Genomic DNA, 19,278 nt, shown 5'->3' on the forward strand with positions numbered 1-19,278 from the left:
AGACGAGCAGCTGGTCACTCTTACTCCACAGGGCACCTCTGTGGACGTATGTGTCCAGTGCTCGCACCGGACACACACACAATTGAGCTTTTGCTGACCTGGCCCTGTAAAGGAAAGGAGGGAGGATGTAAAGCCCCATTGGAGCTGGATGAACTAGAGAAAATCAGAGGACATTGTGCTTTCTCTTGTGTCGCGAAGAGGTCAACCTCTGCCTGGTAAAATTCTCTCCCAGATCTGCTCTACCACCTCGGGGTGGAGCATTCACTACCTGGGCCCGGCCCCTGTCTTGACAGGGCGTCTGCGTCCATATTTGAGATACCTGGGCATGTAGATGGCTCTCAGTGAGAGGAGTCTGTCCTGGGCCCAAAAGCGCGCGAATGCAGACCTCCTTTGTGGTTTATGTAAGAGGCGTCAGATGTGTTGTCAGTGCGCACCAACACATGTCGGTCTCTTACACCTGGGAGGAAGTGTTTCAATACTAGAAACACGGCTAGCACCTTCAGGCAGTTGATGTGCCACGTGAGATGGCAGCTCCTCCAAGGGCCGCAGGCGAGTGGCCATTGATGACCGCTCCCCATCTCTAGCATTACCGGCAACAAAGGCGCTCCCATCACAGCGCTCGGGCTTCCTCCATATGTCGTCTTCCACATGTCACTTTGATCATGCAAAGCTGATTTCCTTAAGAAACCCCCTTTTCCTGAGCCACCAGTGTAGGGGTCTCATGTACAGCAGGCCAAGAGGTGCGGCACTGGACGCAGCTGCCATCAGACCCAGCAGTCTCTAAAACTGCTTGACAGTGAGTAACCGACCTTCTCTCACTCTCGCGACTGTAGTGAGAATCGGTCGATCCGAGCAGGTGTCATATGAGCCTGCATCATGGTTGAATCTGTAACACTGGCAGGGTTGGTGGGGTAGATCCTGAGCGCACCGGAGGCAGGTGGACACCGTATGCTGTGGTGTTAACTGCGCTGCTCTCCAGGGGCTTAAGCACACTTATTCCACGCACTCTTATGCTTCCTGGCCCATGACGTCCACCCGTCTATGACGTCTCACCATCTTACTGGTCCGATTGCGTTGTCATGCTGGAGGCGTTGCCCCATCAGTTGACACGGCTCGAGAGTTCCTGAAGACTAACAGGTGGACATCAATATCTTAATGAGTCTCTCTAGCCACACCCACTGGCTGGCCAAAAGCAGGAAAAATAGGAGACTTATAACACCATACAGACACAACTGTTTCAAAAACGACACCAATATTCTGTTTAGTACACAGAATATAGGACACATTTTTTGACAAATTGAATATAATAAAATAAAACTGTATAATAAATATAATAAAATAAAACTGTTTTTACAAACCATTGTTAGAAGAATCTAGTTAACTATTTCTTTAACTTTACTAAACTCAAAGTAAAAGTCAAAACTCAATCATATGTAATATCTCACTAAGAAATATAAATAGCAAAAATTCACAATAACCATAAATGGTCTGTATTAACAGCATTCACTTTATATATTTTTATATGAAATATATTTTGATTAATAATAATTGTTTCCTTCTTTTTTTGTAAATTTGCATAATTAATAAAGATTTTAGGTTTCTTGTTTCTTATTTATAATGTCAAAGGAGACAGCAACAACACCTAACCCTGTAGGTAGTTGAAATAGCATTTTTGTAAGTATGAAAAATAAGAGTTTTTTTTTTTTTATACAAATAATGAAAGCGCATATTTGTTTGAATGCTTTATTAATGCAAAAACACAAAATAAAACAGAAAGCAATGGGAAAGGAAACAGGCAAACGTTAAATACACTTTTGATACTAGCACACAAAATGGTTCTAAGCTATATTGGGGCTATTTTTCATGCATAAATGATGGATTTGAGATGCAGATTACAGCATCATCAGCTTTACCATAAGTGTTGGAGCTAAACTTATCTGAGTTATTGAGAGCTAATTCAAGCCTCGGCAGATCTTTAACCAGAACACCATTTCTTGAGCTGAAATATCAGCCAGACTGGCAGCCATCGGAGAAGGTTTGTGTTGATCACACAGAGGCCCTGCAGACTGGGAGCACATTTCACTTCGTAGGTAAAAAAAGGTGCCATATTTAAAACACAAGCATCAGTCACAACTCCACTTTTAAGATCAAAAGAGCATTCACCAAGAAGATCACTGTTCCAGGCGCCCGTCTGCATCATATACTTTAAAACTGAGTTTATTAGCCATTCTGATTTTAATAGGACCAAAGTCAAATGTTTCTGGCCAGCGTGGATTGTCATTATTATCAATGGTCTCAGTGCGCTTGTATTGTTTGTCATATGTAACAGTAACTGTACCATCTGTTTGTGTAAATGTATCTCCGTGCAGACCTTTGGCTCTGAGATTGTAGACTTTCAGGGTGGCAAGTCCTTTTCAGGTGGACAGCAGTTAGACTTTATAATTTGACTACTTTGACAAACACAAGTACATCTGTCTCTTGCACTGCACTTCCTGCCAATCTTGCAAGGCTCAGAGCAAACCTTCATAAGGGCATTTTGAACAATGTATTCTTCAACAGCTTTCTTCAGTCCTTTTCTTGCAGGGTGTTTTTCACTCAGTAAGAAGTGAAGAGGTTTCAGAGAGTAATGCACAATGTCAGGGAGACTCTTCAAAGATTCGACCCATTTTTTAAGGGAATCTGCATGTGATGAATCAGAAAAAAACAGATTTTCCCCATTTTTGTCTCCTCCAGTAATCTCTGTCTGACGTTCATTGAACATGGAGCTAAACTTTTCATTTGTATGCATCTTCCTTTTTGGTTTTGACAAAAATGTGACTTTGCCCTCACAGTTGCTGCACTGTATGAACCAGAGGCTTCTACATCCAAACAGTCCTTCACTGCAGTGTCTGTAAGTCCACTCACTGCTGCCTGACAGCTTTTGATGGCTGTTATGGCTTTCATTTTCCCTCCTAAGTTGACACCTGTGGTATAGTGAGTGCCATATGTGCTGATCAGGTTGCGGTAGGCGTCTGGGTCGTAGGATGCAGGAAGTGATTTGATAGCTTCAAGAAATTCTGCATGAAGAGGAGGTTTTTCAGCTACACGATATCTGTAATAAACAGTAACCATGTTTGAATTCAGTGTAATAAACGTTTTTTAAAGTTTTTGTTTAATTTCATCTTTTTAACAGTATGATAAAAAACATCTCTCTCACCTGTAAAAATCGCACCCAACTTCATGTTTGGTGAAACTGTATTTGTCTTCTTTAGATTTAGTCATAGCAAATTTTGCTTCCCTGGAATGAGTGCTTCCAACAGCAGCTCCAACGGCCTTAACATCTAAACCAACTTTCCAGCTGGCATCCAGTGCTGATGATGAATCATTGACCAGAGCTTCACTTGACTCAAAGATCTGACTGGAGACTTTCATTGAACACTTTGGCAAGGTCCTCCAGAACACAACTGCTGCTGGTAGCTTCTGTTTTATTTCACCCATGTACTTGTTGCTGCGCAATTTACAAGTGCCATTTCCTACATCCCATTTTTCCGTGTTGATCACGTAAGAACCTTTACGCTCCATGGTCACAACATCAAATCCCTCTCCAGCGAGATTATATCCTGGAGCGAAGGAGCATCCTCACACTCTTTTGATAGACTTATATCATCCTCTGCAGAAATGGTCATGAAGCAATGTCAGAAAACAAGGTAAACCTTCAACTGCCCCATGATCTGTTGGGAGACTGAAACATGCATTTCAAATCATTTTGGATGTAAAAACTAACATCAAATGAACAATGACTCAGAATTTGAATTTAACAATGTAATAAAAGTAACTTTATTATTACTTCTAAATGACAAACATTCTAATACATAATATAATTACATTTGTTTCTGTAAAATAATAACTGTTAATTTGATGATTTTCTGTAAATTCACAAAAGATTTGAAACAAAGCGTTAGAAATGTATCATGAAATAAGTTGTCTTGCTAACCTATGTCCTTGTATGATGGCTGTGTGACTGTGGTTTGTCAGGTTTGTTATATATATATATATATGTATGCTATGATGTGGCTTTGACAATTCCTCCGATGATTTATTAATCATCGTTGTGTGGAACATGATGTGCCATGTCATGTGTTCATAGATGTGTCAATTACATCAACAAATGGATGGTAGTGTTAACACACGCACATGTCATGTCCTTTGAAGGGGGAACAATTACGAACTAACAGCAATAATGCAATCTACAAAGATGTAGGATATACAGTATGTGTAAAAGTTAAGCAGCAGTTCTTAGTCCTGTTCTTTGCGCACCCCTGCTCTGCATATGCTCTTCATTTCTCTCTCTCTCCTGATTCAGCTCATCAGTCCACCAAAGAACAGTGTTCCAATTACACTTTATATGTATAGACAGACTAATATATTTTCATATAGCTCGAGAAGCATTAAACATGGTTGCCTTGGTAGTGAGCAATACTCACCGGCAAACATTTAAAAAATATACTGCCGTATTAGAGATCAAGATAAAACTGCATATTACAAACTAACAAAAGTAGGAGAATTTACAACTAAACATTTGCAACCAGGCTGTTTTGGGTCACTATTGACTTCCATAGTATTTTTTTCCTACTATAGAAGTCAATGTTGACCCAAAACAGCCTGGTTACAAACCTTTTTCAAACTATATTCCTATGTGGCACAACAAAGAAATTCAGGTTTAGAACTACTTGAGGGTGAGTAAATGATGACAGAATATTTATTCAGAGTATTCACATCCTGGTCATCATTCTCACCTTTTCTCATAACGTTTTCCATGACCCTGAATAGCATAGATTCACAGCTGTGGACCAGTGTGTGAAATTTAACAATTCAGCCACAAGTGTCACTTTTATCTTGTCAAACCCTGCCAGTCTTGACAGTCTGTCTGCATTGCAATGCAATTGACCTATCAGTAATTTACGTTAATTTAAATTTAATTGGTTTAACGTAGACCTTTGTTTATGTGTTCTTTACTTGCATGTGAGAACTGACTAATTCTCATTAATTCGCTACTGCATGTCTCTCAGAGCAGGCGTTTAGGGTTAGTAAAATGAACTGACTTTAGGAAAGCATGTGGTATGTTGTGGATCCATTAAAATAAAGTGTTAGAAGATATTAAGCAGAAAGTCTACTGATACTCTAATGACTGCTAGTTGACATGTAGTTGCAAAAGTTACTTACTGTCAGTAGAATGTATAAAGTGGACTATCAAAAATAAAGTGTTACCCAGTTGACTATTATGGTTTGTACATGGACTCACTAACTTTAATTAAGATAGACGACAGTCTCAAACTTAGCCGGAGCAAATATGGAAACCTCCAGAGCCAGTAACTGTTCAAAGTAACACTTATGTTTGCGCTAAAATACAAACTGTCAAATGTGATATTAAGGTGATATTTTGTCTGTTATACTGCCCATTGCTGAAACTACTGAGTCACGTCAGTAGATCTCGCTTTAAGATACCAACCTACTTTGAGTGTATAAAAACAAACCAATCCTCCACTGTCTCTAGGGCTGGAGTGACCCTAGCACGTTTGCGACGTTCTATAGCCTTTGTGTGGAGCTGATATCCTCCTGTGTTCTCACCTTAAGCGGATAGAAGCACTGAGAGGCCTGGCTTAGGGTTGCCTTATTTACCTATCCATACAATATACCCTGATGAGCTCCTCCGTCCTTTTGTCAGCAAGACGTGGCGGAGCGTTTGGCTCCAAGCCCTCACTCATTGAATCCTTGAGAACCGGTAGAGGGCTGGGGTCAGTATGTACTGACCTAAAAGGTTCTCATGTGTGTAATTCCACGGTTAGCCTCAGAGGCCAATCACAATCACAGAGGCCAGTTACAATCACCTCCAATCTTTCATATGCATCTAAACATTGAAGTGATCTGAAATTGGGAAGGAAGGTACTTCTGCAACGTTCCTGTCCTAAGTAGAACCGGGTACGTTTCCCAGTCTTACTGAGTGGGGTAGTACTATGAGAATAGTTGCTGGCCTTCTTTTGGTGAACACCGGCCTCATGAGACAGATGGGCCACAGGAGTGCTCCACAGGACCCTGGAAGGATAGCATCCATGAAGCTTTGGTAGTGATCCTAATTTGCCAGTTATACATATTTATTCTCTGGAAGCTTGGCTAAATGTGTAAACAGTTACTGCATTGCTGACACAAGTCAGATCCTCAGTCACCTCTCAGATACCAAATACAGAAATTGCTTGTGAAATAAATACATGAATACATACACTATTTTTAAGAAAACTATGATAGATTATGTATTCATCATGATGGCATCCAGGGCATGGTCAGAAAAAGAAATTACAAAAAGCATCCCCTCTGTAAAACCACCATCCCCCTTACCATGCCCTTTGAATTATAAATTTGGTGTATTACTTAAAACTTATCATGCATTCATGGGACTTAGAAAAGAGCTGGCATTATCTAACTTTGCAAAAAAAAAAAAAAATAAAAAAATCCGAAAGAATCCAAAAGCATGCAGTGAACAGCATGCTGTAAGAATGCCCTTACACAGCAACAACAAAAATCCCTCAAAATGTGCACTAGCACATTTAGTTTTGCTATTTTATACAATAGTGCAGAGCAACAGTGTTCTGTATCTGGAATGAATCTGTTTTTAAGGAATCGAGTGATCCAGTGATTCAGACGGACTCACTTCCTGTGTCCCAATGTGTATAGCATACAAAACTACTAATATCACATAGAATTTAATTTAAAGATAATTCTAATCGAAGCTGGCTGACTTGTTTTTGTCAGCATTCTCACTATGTAGCTTATTGATGTTCTCCGCCCACATACTTCCTGTGCATGCATTACACAGGAACTAATTTTTGCAGTCGTTATATATATTAGACATTAATATCTAAACTTCTTTGTTTGGTCTGTTGCTCAACAGCTGGTGGTCATGACAATAAATATATACAGCATATCAATAAATACCTGTACGTATGAACACTTCAATTTAAAGCAGTCGTTAAAACTGTTTTTTTAGTCTCATGTTTTGAGCTCTTTGACCTATGACTCACCATCAGCGGTACATTTCATGCACAAAAATAATATCTAGTCTTCAAAGTCTTATCAAACTGAGTCTGTGACATTTTAACTGCTGCCGTTAATAAACATATTATTAGTTGTATCAAGTCGTGATACTCATATTGGTTGTGAAAAGCCGCTCATTTGTGTTTTAATTCGGGGAATGCATAAACTTTTAAGCTCTTTTATGCGTTCCGTAAACTCAAATTTTTCCCAAATGTTGCGCATTTCTTCTCCTATAGTACCTTTAGGGTACAACAGCTTGTCATTGGGGCAGTACCCTCAAAATGATGTCTTTTGTTCTCATTCAACAGCAGATGATGATCTTTCTCGTGGTTGTAGTGCTTCCCCATTTTAAAGTTCAAAGGTTATGAGTAAATTCATATATTGCACTTACATAATTACAATAATTACTCTTATGTTTAACCAAAATCAATGGTGTAATGATTGTTGGGCAATATATTAGGTATATATACTTAGATATATTAGCTAAAAATGCTTACATTTTACATTTAAACACTTATTAAAGAGCACATAATACTAATGTCTATTGAAATTAAGAAATGCATGCATAAGTGTGATTTCAACAAGGAAAACAGTTCACACAACAGTTCTAATTCTGTAGGGTTGTTTTGACAGGACATTGTGGCGAGTGACAACACCAACTGTAAACCGTTGCAGCAGCACAGCACAGTAAAAAGTATCTGTTTCTGACTTTCTTAGAGTACGTCTAAGTGCAAATTACAGCTTGCAAAAAAACTTCAGTTAATTAAAAATATATAATTTTAGTGAATAGTTACTTTTAAGGAATTGTCAGGACTATATGGACAAGTGTAAAACTGCCTTCAAAGCATAAGGAGCAATGCATTAGAAAATGCATTCACACTTGATGTATGTCGTCTCACTAGACCTTTGTTGCAAAGGCAAAAAAAAAGTGTGTATGTTCTGTTGCTACCAACTTTTGTTTATTATTTTTTTAATTAAATGTACACTAGGGCAGATATCTGTTGCAAAACCGAATAGAATAACTGAGAATAGATATAAAAACACCAACAACAAGCAACAGTTTTTGTTATAAATTTTATTAGACAATAATTCAGGAGTTATTGATTTTTGGCCATAAAAACAGTATTACAAAATATAAATAAAAGTGTTATTATTATTGTTTTTGCTTGCATAAACCACTCTTGTCTGGAAATACACATGCTAGATGATTATTGCAGTATGTTTATATGTAGTGTTATCGCAAGAAAAAAGAAAGGTTTTATTTATTCATCAATTTACTTAAAAACACTTGTTAAATGCACAGGAAGCTGTAAATCCAGAGACAGGTGAAAAACAATTGGACTCCAGTTATGGTATATGAAGTAGTAAACTGGTCTGTACATTAAGATTTACTTGATGCTTGCTATGATGAGAGATGATGGCTGTACTGCTTGCCACATTATTTAAAATAAAAAAGTAGGCCTATAAAAGTTTGCTTATTTATTGGAATGCTTAGGAAGAAAAGTTAAGTGTTTTGTTTGGAGATGGATAAATGGTTCTGGATAAATGCAGAGAGACCAGGTCTTAGTGGCAGATGCAGTTGAAGCCCACGGCTCATAGTAAAGGCAGGTGCATTTGGACAACTTCTCGTGGCTCAGCAGACCATGCTGGGTTGTGGCCAAATTCTGGATCAGGCTCCAAAGTGCTTGAAGCTGACGCCTTCCCCATCTTTCACTCCCATTTGCTTCACTTCTCCAAAATTCTCCAAAACTTATCCGACTATAGAGAGAGAGAGAGAGAGAGAGAGAGAGAAACTCACTGGCGTTCATGTATTCTGTGAAAGTGTAACTCATTTCACAAGTTTTTTTGTTTTGAAAACTGCCACTTTGCTGCCCTCATGTGTTTTGTCCGTAGGGCTTCATAGTAAATATTCTTAGGGGCCTTTTTAGTTTTTGGAAATATTTTGAGCACGCTTTAACAGAATCACATACAACAAATGCGTGCATATTTAAACTTCTGGTTGGAATCTTCAAAACAATCAAATGATTAAACCAGCGACACTTCCACAATCGTTCACGTGATATATGTCAGCTCTGCCTTTTCTCTAAATCGCTCACGGTCTGTACCGTTTTCTTTTACAAACGCTCGTCACAACATGAACTGCAATTACATCAGCACCGAAGTACGGTATCACTGCCGTATTACAGCACCAGAAACTACTATGTCAGAGGTTCACCCTTAAGCTGTACAAGGCCTGCCATGACACGATCCCATACCGACTGTAACTGAAGAGCAGCGTCGGTTTGACTGCAGGAGAAATTATTTATCTTTCAGATCAAGGCCAGCCACCATTTAGCTCTCAGTATGGAGCCACACCCAGCGTCCTTCGCTGGCTCAACCTGAGCTCGAGCTGATCTGTGTAATCAGTCCACACTCTTTTCTGAGGCAACGTTCTCTGTGAAACCAGCCGATCCCTCAGAGTGAAAAAAGGTTTCATTCAGGGTTTGGTTGCGGATTCCTTTCCTTAAATACGATGACAGCTTTACAGGCATGTGTATAGCCTTCAACTTTATGTATATGAAATAAAAACCTGTTTTTGCTATCGAAATAAGTTAAATGTACAGATAATAATAACTAGAACCTGCATGCTGGCTTAAAGGTTAAACAAAACTGGTCTTTCCAGCACGTGGAGCCAATAATAACAAGGACGGCGCGTTGTGTTTCCTACACAAAGACAAGAACACCACGAGCAACAACACACAGGCCTTAAAACGACACAAAGTAATTATGGGCCTAATATCACTGTTAACAATATAATCACTGAACTGGTTTCGCTGTCGGATTTTCCCATTTTCTCATATTGAACTTATTAACAGCTATGCTATGTGCAATCACAGGAAATGAGTAAAAACAGTATTGAGTCACTTGGTGTCTGTTGGTATGAATATAGCTTTACCTTTGACTAAAGATGGCAGCTGGGAGGAGAGGAGATGCTTGAACTCATCTACCTTCAGAGGAGGCCGGTTATCAGGGAAGCAGAATGGAAGTTTGTGACCAAGGTGTTAATGGCCTTCTCGAGGTCAGAATACTGCAGAATTAAGAGGTGGGGTGGTTACTACAGTTAAAAGTTTAATACTTTAGAAAACCGAAAATTTTAGAAAAATGAAACTCCAAAGAGCCTAGAAACAAATACACTGAAGCTTGAGTTGCAATGATCTTTTTGTTCAATGCATGTAATAATTCAACTGGAAAATGTAACGCGCGACCTATGATGATCTGTACTCATTTGAGCATTAATTAATAGCTTAATAGCTCTTCTGTTGTACTAATTGAATTCATTAGGACTAAATCTGTTACATGCACCTGTTTCTAAAGGTGAAGAAAAATCTAAAGGTGAAGAAAAATCTAAAGGTTTGCGCTTTTCGCCCTCCAGGACTATCGAAGCGCTATCAGCGGACTTTGTAAACTGTGTCTATTCAAACCTTTTGCTCTCAGACATTTATCCAGTGCAGTACCTGAAATACCTGCATTTCAGGCCATGACACCCGCCTTCTGTGCGTTATTTACTTAAGCTGTGCACGTACAATGGAAACCATTTCCCTGTTTATTAAGACAAAAGGTTAGGCTTCAGAAATGCATAAAACGTGTCACACAAAAGTGTTAATATGTGACCCCAATCGCAGTCCTGGGCGTTTAAATACTTTTCACACACTTCCCGCTGCTTCTTTAAGTCCACATAGGCATCTCGAGGCTTCTCCCAGAGAGAAACAACGCAAAGACACTGATTGATTCCCGTGCTTTTCATTTCTACACAACGGCTGTATGTCAAAACCTAGCGAGCTGCCTTCGCAGACGGCATTTTTAGGTAAAACGAGGCCAGACGGGGTGGTTAGGGCAGGGAGGTTTTGACACACGGCCATCGTGTCTTTCGCATAGACTTGCGAGCGTTTCGCTGCAGCGGGAGCTCATATGGCTTGAATTATCTTGATACTGGCCATATTTTTTTTTTCTTTGTTAGGGACCACTGACTCGAGAAACGGAGCGGCGGAATGCGCGAGAACGCAGCCGTCGCGTTAAAACGGCACGGGACGCGAAAAACAGCCTTCTGTCAAAGAAGGGCAGAAAACGGGCGAGGCGAGACGTGTCACTGGCGCTTATTGATCGCTCGCAAAAAAAAACACACAATCAAAAACTTTATTAAGTAAGCTTTCGTATAAACCGCTCTCGTCGTCGACAGCAAACTACAGCATCCGTTTCAGTCAAGTCCGAGATGGACATTAAAACGCGAGATTTGCGCTTAAGTAAAAAAAAAACCTGCGTGAAACCCCGTTGAAATGTGAACGAGCACGAACAAAAAAAAAAACTCAATAAAACGCAAACTACGTACCTGCGTCGCCATTTGAAGTGATCGCTTTTATTTTCCTGGCTCTTGATAGACTTCGCTGTTCCCGTCGCGCAGTGCTCCTTACTTCTCGCTCTCAGCGTCCCATCGCTTCTGTCACATCTTGGCCGACGTCCTGAATCCTCCCACTCGGGAGGGAAAAAAAACAACTAAACCCACCTTCCGTGTCAGTGCCTGCTACGGGAAAAACGCCTCCTGTAACTCGACGCTTCGGGACGGCGAACCTAACGGGGCGGAGACGATCGGGTTTCGGAGGCTCCGCGCTCTGGAAAAAAAAACTCTGGAAAACCAGGTTTCCGTATGACACATTTTTTGTTGATGGATAGAACTATCGGAAAACAGACTTACTGCTCCCTTGGGAACACATCTGGAAGCTTTCAGGATGAAAAAAAGGGAAAATCTTTTGCACAACAACAAGCCCGTATCAGAACGTGCGGGTGGGATAGTTTTTATATATAAGCGTGCGCTTTAAAGAAGTCAGAAGTTCTGCCAGATATCCAGTGGTCTATAGCTTTGGTGTCTTTATGATGTATGCTTTCCAGGAATCTTTTGGAAACGCTGTATAGCAGGATTCCCGCTGAGCGAGGCGTGTCTCTGGTCAGATACAATTCGTCTTCCTCTGCTTGTTTTCCTCACAGTTTTGGGGAACGCGCAGGCAAGGGCGCTCAGCATTCTGGGTGGGTGCAGTGAGAGTGCTAGACGTGACTCACCTTCCACGGCTTGTAGGGGATATAGGACAGCGATGCACAGGTTTACACACAAACAAACTGAGCACCGACTTAGTCAGTCTGTCCTCATCCTCAAGAAGTTGCACCACCCTCTTGTGCAAGTTCAAAACTGGTAACTGATACATAGTGGGCTTTGTATAGCTGTTTTACACAAGCAACCGCACATGCACGCTTTGATCATATGAATATTTCAAGAAAAAATACTTTTTTTTTTTTTTTTTTTTTTACATTGTACACATACAAACCCCTTTTGTAAAAAAAAGTACAGTTTAGCATACTATTGTATATCACAGGAATATACTTTGTGTGAATAGTGTTTTGACACAATTACATGTTATTTAGAATTTAATCAAACAGTTTAAATTAATATTTTATACTTATTTATTCTACTTGTTAAGTATGTCTTATTTAATTTCACACATTGTTTTTCTTTTGAAGGTAAGCTAAAATATACTTTAATAGTTTTTATGCTGAAACATGCATTTAAATATATGTTTTTAATGAAACATTTGTAATGATGAAGTTGCACTTTAATTCATTTAAAATATATTAACTTTAAATGCAACTTGATTTTGAATAACGCACACTACTGTTAAAATTATAATCAACTACTTTGCGCTTTTAGTATGCTAGTCAACACATCACAGTAAGTGTACTGCTTGAAACTTTGAAATTTAATACAAAGTGCACTTAAAAGTGCGTTGACAACATGAGCTCTCTTTTAAGTCAACTTAAAGTGGCCTTTTATTTCATTATCTGCAGGTACAGTTTTTAAAAGTGTGCTTGAAGCACACTACAATAGCTTCAGATTAAGCACCCTTCTTTTCCGCAGGAACACAATGGCCCTTTGTGTCTGGATTATGAAGTGTTATTGTCAGCTCCTTTATTGCATGTCGACTCTAGTTTGTTACCGCGCTGTTTATTCCTGCGTCTGCTTGAAAGAATCGCCGTTTAGCGCCATCTTAAAATACACATTTTTTCTTTTCTTGCTTCACAGTCATGTAGTTTGGGTGTATGCGCGCAGACAGCAGTGTTTCTCTGCTGCAGACGTTATTCTTCATGCCGCGCAGTTTTCTGATGGCAGGCCGCCATTCGCAGGCCGCCCGTTTTTACCTGCGGCCCGCTACGAGTGTTACGTACTCACAAAGAGAACAAATGTGCTTTGTGCGTCCAGACTCGTGTTCGCACTTTCGCATGGCTGTGATCACGAAGATTACGCACAGTTTCGGCGTCAAGAATTTGCTCACGAGTGTGTCATCATCTGCCTTACAAGGGCGCTTGTTTGAATGACTTAACCGAGTCAGAGAGAGAGAGAGATAGAGAGAGCATTGGAATATATATATATATATATATATATATATATATAGCTCAATCAACCACTGGGTCGCTAGCGACATAACTTTGTGAAATAATATTCCAACATGTTACTTCACAGAAGCAGAGAAGTAGGAAACCTGAGTACTTAAGGATTAGCTCCCTGTCATCTCAACAAGGGTTGAAATATGACTGATTGAATATGTATTTACTCTGCCTATTCTGACGCCGGTGTCACAATACCCTGTCCTGTTCAAACCTGTGCTAAAACGACTCTACCTTTACCCTGCCTTCATTTCTCACAACCACCGACACCTCAGCCACGACTCTCCCTGTCTCCGTTTCGTCAGTACTAGAGCACAGCTTCCAGAGGCCAGGGATTATTCTTTGATTTCTATACCACGAAATGTCATTAGAAAGCATAGTGCGTATGAGTTATGTTTTCATGTCTATTCGTATATCAACAATAATAAAAGCAATAATACAAAGTAGCTTAACTGCTTCAGTGCTGACTAAAGGTGCATTTTGGAGCTTTTTTATATAATATTTATTGCATCGTACAAAAAAAAGTTTTTCTTGAACAATTAGAAATGTATGATTGAGTGATTAGGAATGAAAAAACAAGTCATTGGTTTTGAAGACAACTCAGAAAAAAAATATATCGGGGATGTATTGTAAATATTTAAATATCCAATACACCTTTTTGGAATTATTTTAGGTCTCAATGTCAATAAGTAACAAAAACCATCTCAATTTGTTTTTACAGCACATTTCTCAGGATCTCTGTCAAAAACAGGTCGGTTTTGTCCCGTCTAATTACTATTCACGAGCCTCTCTTCTGATTGGCCTGGCCAATCGAATTTAACAACGTCACAATTACGTCAGCGCTAGATGGATGGAAAACAAAGGGAAGATGTTGTGATGTTGTAATACAGCCTCAAATAGACTGGACTGAAACGATCGTCAAAAATGCCTGTGTTTGCACACTTCTTATCTGAAAAGGTTCAATAAAGTATTGTCTTTTTGTTGTTATGTCCAAGTCTAAAGTTGTAGTTTCTTTGTGACTATGTCGTTTATTAAATAACGTCTGTGTGCATGTGTGTAAAACAACAAACTGACAGTTTATATACTGCATATACACCATATATAAATCATGACCAGATCGACATGCGCTCTGTCAGATCGTTGTACAGTTCGGCTGACCTGGTTTTTCTGTTAAAATAAACCTTTTCGATATGTTTCCGTGTTGTTGTTGCTCTGTGGCCATAGGTTTAAATGCGCAGTATGTGTTTTCTGTAGTCAGGCGACTGAGAGGAAGACCGGGGTTTTGCTGAAGTAGTCAAATGAAGGCTAGATTCTGTCGTGATCGTCAGACTTTAAAGATGAGCGTCTGGCTGGTTATGATCTGGGTGTCTCACACTGTGGGAACAGGTAAACCGTTTTCATTCAATTATTCCATTTTTTCTGTTCCAATAAATTGCGCTGAAATTCAAATATATTTTAAACTATAAACTTTAATCTGTGAGATGCATTTATTTTCTTCTATACTTGTGTTTTGTAAGCCGTATCTTTTCGCTTTAGCAAACATTTAATGCGGAAGGCAAACGATAATGAAAGGCCTCGATAAATTGATGGGTTGGAATTTTTTAATTGCAAAAATGAAAGGCTTCTTTAAGTTGTTTGAAACGACGACAGAAAAGAGATAACGCAATGACAAACATTGCGATCTTTTCACCTAGCAAACAAGGCGTTCATTGTAACACAGTGGCCGACGGTGGCTGAGGTGATGGCTGGAGAAGAAGTGGTTTTAAAGTGCAACATTGTAGAGCTGTACGCCCCGTGTTCGACGGTGGCTTGGCTGAGAGTCGTTCCCGGGAACGCAACGATCAGCCTGACCGACAGACTTCAGATCGTTCCTCATCACTCCTCCAACCAGGCGAGCAGTATCTGTACCGCTGTTATCACCAATTCAACGGTGCGTGACTCCAGTACGTACTACTGCGCGGCTGTGCAAGGCCGCTTCGCTCACATCGGTAATGGATCCAGAGTCTTTGTGAAAGGTGAGGTGTGATAAAACAATCTCTTGTGAATTCATATAATAATACTTATGAATAGAAGTTTAAAGATAAAAATGCTGGCAGCTTTAAGGTGTTTTGAAGTATTAGACGTGCAATGCACTGCCCGCAATATAACTAATATTGACTAATTGACTTTACGAAAATATCCAAATGTATTACATATTTCAATATAAATGAATGGGTATCTGTGGTACCTGGGGTTTATGCCCTGGGTTGAGAAATTAATATTAGTATTACTGACCCTCTATTCTCCAAATTGATACTGTTAAGTACTTTGACACAGTCTGTATTGTTAAAAGTGCTATTTAAATAAAGGTGACTTGACTTTATCAGCAGCCTTCTAAACTAAAGATTTGAAAGTTGGATAAATCGAAGCAATGAAGCTGAAGATACCAACCTGGTCTGTGCTCAAACACAGGTTCAATATGTGAGACCCTGGCACGTTTTTATTACTGTTTTATTTCCTGCCACACATCTTCATTATCAACCTGATTTAGAGTTAACCCATTGAGCAGCGACATAATGACTGCCACAAACAGTTCAAAGGCTTTATTATGTGAAGTATTTCTTTCCGTCGTAACCTCATATTTCCCCTAATCTCATTCCAGAACGCACTGTGTTTCCTGTTATTGATATTCTTACTCCGCTGATCACGAACGGCCCTTTGGTCCCTCTCCAGTGTGTTGTGAACGGGGTCGAGGCTTCTGGGGTTCGCGTGTTCTGGACCGTGGAGGGGAGAAAAGAAAAAGGACAACCAGTTTTGACGCATGGGAACGATGGTGCTATCCGGACCTTTAGGAACCAGATCCTGGTTACCGCCGAGGAGTGGGAAAGGAAGGCTCAGTGTGTGTGTGTAGTGGAGTTTGGAGGACAGCTCTATACCAAGACCCTTCAGCCACATGGTACAGCATAACATTAAAGCCAACTTATAGATCAAATGATCTATAAGTTAAAATGATCACATTTCTACCGTTTTACTGTGTTTTTGATCAAATAAATGCAGCTTTCTTTGGTGAGAAACCTTAGGTTTCTTTGATAAATCTTTGATAACTTTTTCACATTTTCTCTTTCCACAGATGCAACAGATGCGTGTTATGCTTTAAAATACATATATCTGTTTGTCTGCTTCGTTTTTGGCCTTCTGCTTCTGGTGACAGTGATTGTTTATAGACTGAGATGGAAAACCTTTGTTATATGATATGTGTATGAAAAAAAAAAAAAACAGTTTTATGTTAATGTTTATGTTAATGTTTTTTCGGTGATTCATGTTTTGAATATCATTGTTTATTTTGGTAATCGAAAGGATGTATTTAATCCAATATGTTCTGAACATTAAAAAACGGAATAAAATAAATGTACTGTAAACGTATACAAAAAATGTATTGCTTGAGACGTTTTTTCTTAAAATCATATGAATTTACACCAATAATCTAAAACAAGAGAAAATAAAATAACTATATAAAAATATTATTTTCATATATTATGTTATTTGTTATTACCTATAGCCTGTAAGTGTCAGTGTGATAACCGTGAGGAAAAAACAACAAATCTTCAGATATTTATTTAGATATTGTGCCTGATCTGGCCTCTGTTATGTGTTGCGGGGCGCAGGAAGTGATGTTATTCTCACCTAATCAGTTTAGTTTTATCTCTGTGTCCTCTTTATTGTGTGGTTGCATGCATCGCTAAATGGTGCTGTGGACCTCGCCTCATATTGGTTAATGTCCACACTTTACTTTGTCAGCGGAAAAAACTTCAGTCTCAAAAGTACCGCAGTGAAACCTCAAAGATGCATAATTCCAACCCCAAAGGCTTTGGTGGAAGAATAAAATTGCTGATTTTGTTCAAATAAAATAGGACAGAGCCATGCGCCGCATGTCTCATGAGTTAAGTCACTATTGTCTTATGTTAAATAAATGACAGCTTTTGTGTTATCCATCAAAAAAAGCATGATTTTGCCATGCAGCTCTCATCTAATCGAATTAAATTCCAAATTCTTGAAATTTCAGTACAGCTTGAAAAAACCATGGCATCCAGTTTATGTGAAACAATATAAATACATTCATTACACTTGTATAAAGCAATATCACATGAGCACTAGAGCTGTCATTCCAGCTGTAGAAGTTTATAAGTTTTTACATGTTCATACCAGTTTCTTTGAGGTTTTGCTACGCTAACAAAAAAGGCGGTCCCGCTTTATATTAGGTTGCCATAACTATTATGTATTTACAGTTAAAGTAATAATTTGATAAATTAATCATTGATGCAATGCACTCATTGTATACATGCGTTTACATTGTACACACATTTAGTGGGTTAGTTGAGCCCATAATGAAAATTCAGTCAATAATTACTCACCCTCGTACGACCTGCGCTCATCTTCAGAACGCATAGTAAGATATTTTTAATGACAAAATGGCTGTCCTACCCTTCATAGACAGCAACACAACAGGATTTGTGACAGAATGTTGGGCTGAACTAACCCTCTAAACCCACCCATGCCACCCAACCTGTGCCTAACCTTACCTGTTCGTCGCATCCTCAAAATCAGCTTTTGCAATACAATATGAACAGAATAAGAATATTGCACTTATTTTTTTTATGGAAGTACATAGTAGTTAATAAATAAAGCATTTAGTTCATAAAATGAATCTGTTTTGAACTAAAAAGATGAGTGAATGATTCAATGACTCTCATATGAAGTCTTTCGCTTGTTTCTTTTGTGATTGAATGGAACTTAATTGGTTGAAGTTATGATTCAGTGAAAACCAACACTCCACGAATATACAAACACAAACAAGTAGAGTGATACAAACAGTACAAAATCTCAACTGTATATTTGTAAATATAAATATATGTGAATTTATAACTTTGTTATTACATACAGTTGATGACTCTTATTAGTTATTACGTTAGGGCTTTATGCTATACCATATTTGTTAAATGAATCTTTATTGCATTATTTCAGCGTCTTGTATATTAAGATGATTTGTGTTTGTGTGAATGGACACTGTGCACCTTCTAATATATTAATATTTGTGAAAAAGACACTTGTGTTGAACCTTTTTTCTCATTACCACTATGTTTTTCAGGTCAGTATATTATAAAGGTAAAGGTAAAAAAAAAAAGTTAATTGGTATATTAACATTATTTGAGTCGCGTTTTTTTAAAGTTCTGGCAGGCATGTCAGGAACAAAGTAGTTTCTCGGTCTAACAGCTTTAACAGCTGAAGAAACGACTGTGGATATAAGCAGGAAAAGGTGTGTGATTTGTCACACGCACATGTGTCTTGGGCCTGTGAAGTCTTCAGACAGCATGCACGACCTCCCTTTTCTTGTCTTGTCCTGTTTAATTTCGCCAGAAGGTAAGCTACGGTGTTATTATTTGTTCACGCGTAGCATGGAGTTTGTACATAAAACTGCTCCAATTGATAAGAGCAGCATTATCGACCTTTTGAATGCGTTACTTGTGACGGCGGGACGGTTTATCAGTTCCCGCCGGTGAAGGTGAGGTCGGGTGAAAGAGTGAGCATGAGCTGCCAGCTGAACGAGGTGCAGTCCTTCTGTCACAGAGTGGCCTGGGTCAGGGTGCATCCCGTGAGTGGAATAACAGACGTTCTGCAGGACAAGCTTCATCAGAATAAAGAGCAGCCGGAATCCTCGGTGTGTCGCTTTTCCATCCACGGCGCGACGGTGCAAGACTCGGGCAT

General features: G+C 39.2%; 2 protein-coding genes and 2 pseudogenes across 2 annotated transcripts in view; 2 read left to right on the forward strand and 2 right to left on the reverse strand.

Annotated features, from left to right (window-relative positions):
- Positions 1–815: 815 nt before the first annotated feature.
- LOC122323833 lies at positions 816–3,665 on the reverse strand (annotated as a pseudogene).
- A 4,675-nt stretch (positions 3,666–8,340) lies between these two features.
- LOC122323834 lies at positions 8,341–11,446 on the reverse strand (annotated as a pseudogene).
- Positions 11,447–13,762: 2,316 nt separating this feature from the next.
- Positions 13,763–16,908, forward strand: LOC122324077. The gene is made up of 5 exons (XM_043218272.1): positions 13,763–13,915; positions 14,258–14,922; positions 15,231–15,551; positions 16,178–16,471; positions 16,646–16,908. The coding sequence occupies exons 2-5, from the start codon at positions 14,835–14,837 to the stop codon at positions 16,765–16,767; spliced, it is 825 nt and encodes a 274-aa protein (XP_043074207.1). The 5' UTR covers positions 13,763–13,915; positions 14,258–14,834; the 3' UTR covers positions 16,768–16,908.
- Positions 16,909–19,093: 2,185 nt separating this feature from the next.
- Positions 19,094–19,278, forward strand: part of LOC122324147 — a 1,678-nt gene continuing 1,493 nt past the window's right edge. The window contains exon 1 of the mRNA XM_043218373.1: positions 19,094–19,278. This exon is cut by the window's right edge and continues 68 nt beyond it. Coding sequence (XP_043074308.1) covers positions 19,100–19,278 — 179 coding nt within the window. The 5' untranslated portion in view covers positions 19,094–19,099.

Source organism: Puntigrus tetrazona, chromosome 19 (genome assembly GCF_018831695.1).
Source record: "Puntigrus tetrazona isolate hp1 chromosome 19, ASM1883169v1, whole genome shotgun sequence".
Classification (NCBI taxonomy): Eukaryota; Metazoa; Chordata; class Actinopteri; order Cypriniformes; family Cyprinidae; genus Puntigrus; species Puntigrus tetrazona.

Excerpts from the sequence above, each read along its gene's own strand:
- LOC122324077 (XM_043218272.1), top strand. The coding sequence starts at position 14,835 with ATGAAGGCTAGATTCTGTCGTGATCGTCAGACTTTAAAGATGAGCGTC. Across the intron at positions 15,552-16,177 it reads ATCCAGAGTCTTTGTGAAAG|AACGCACTGTGTTTCCTGTT; the intron begins GTGAGGTGTGAT and ends ATCTCATTCCAG. Across the intron at positions 16,472-16,645 it reads CAAGACCCTTCAGCCACATG|ATGCAACAGATGCGTGTTAT; the intron begins GTACAGCATAAC and ends CTCTTTCCACAG.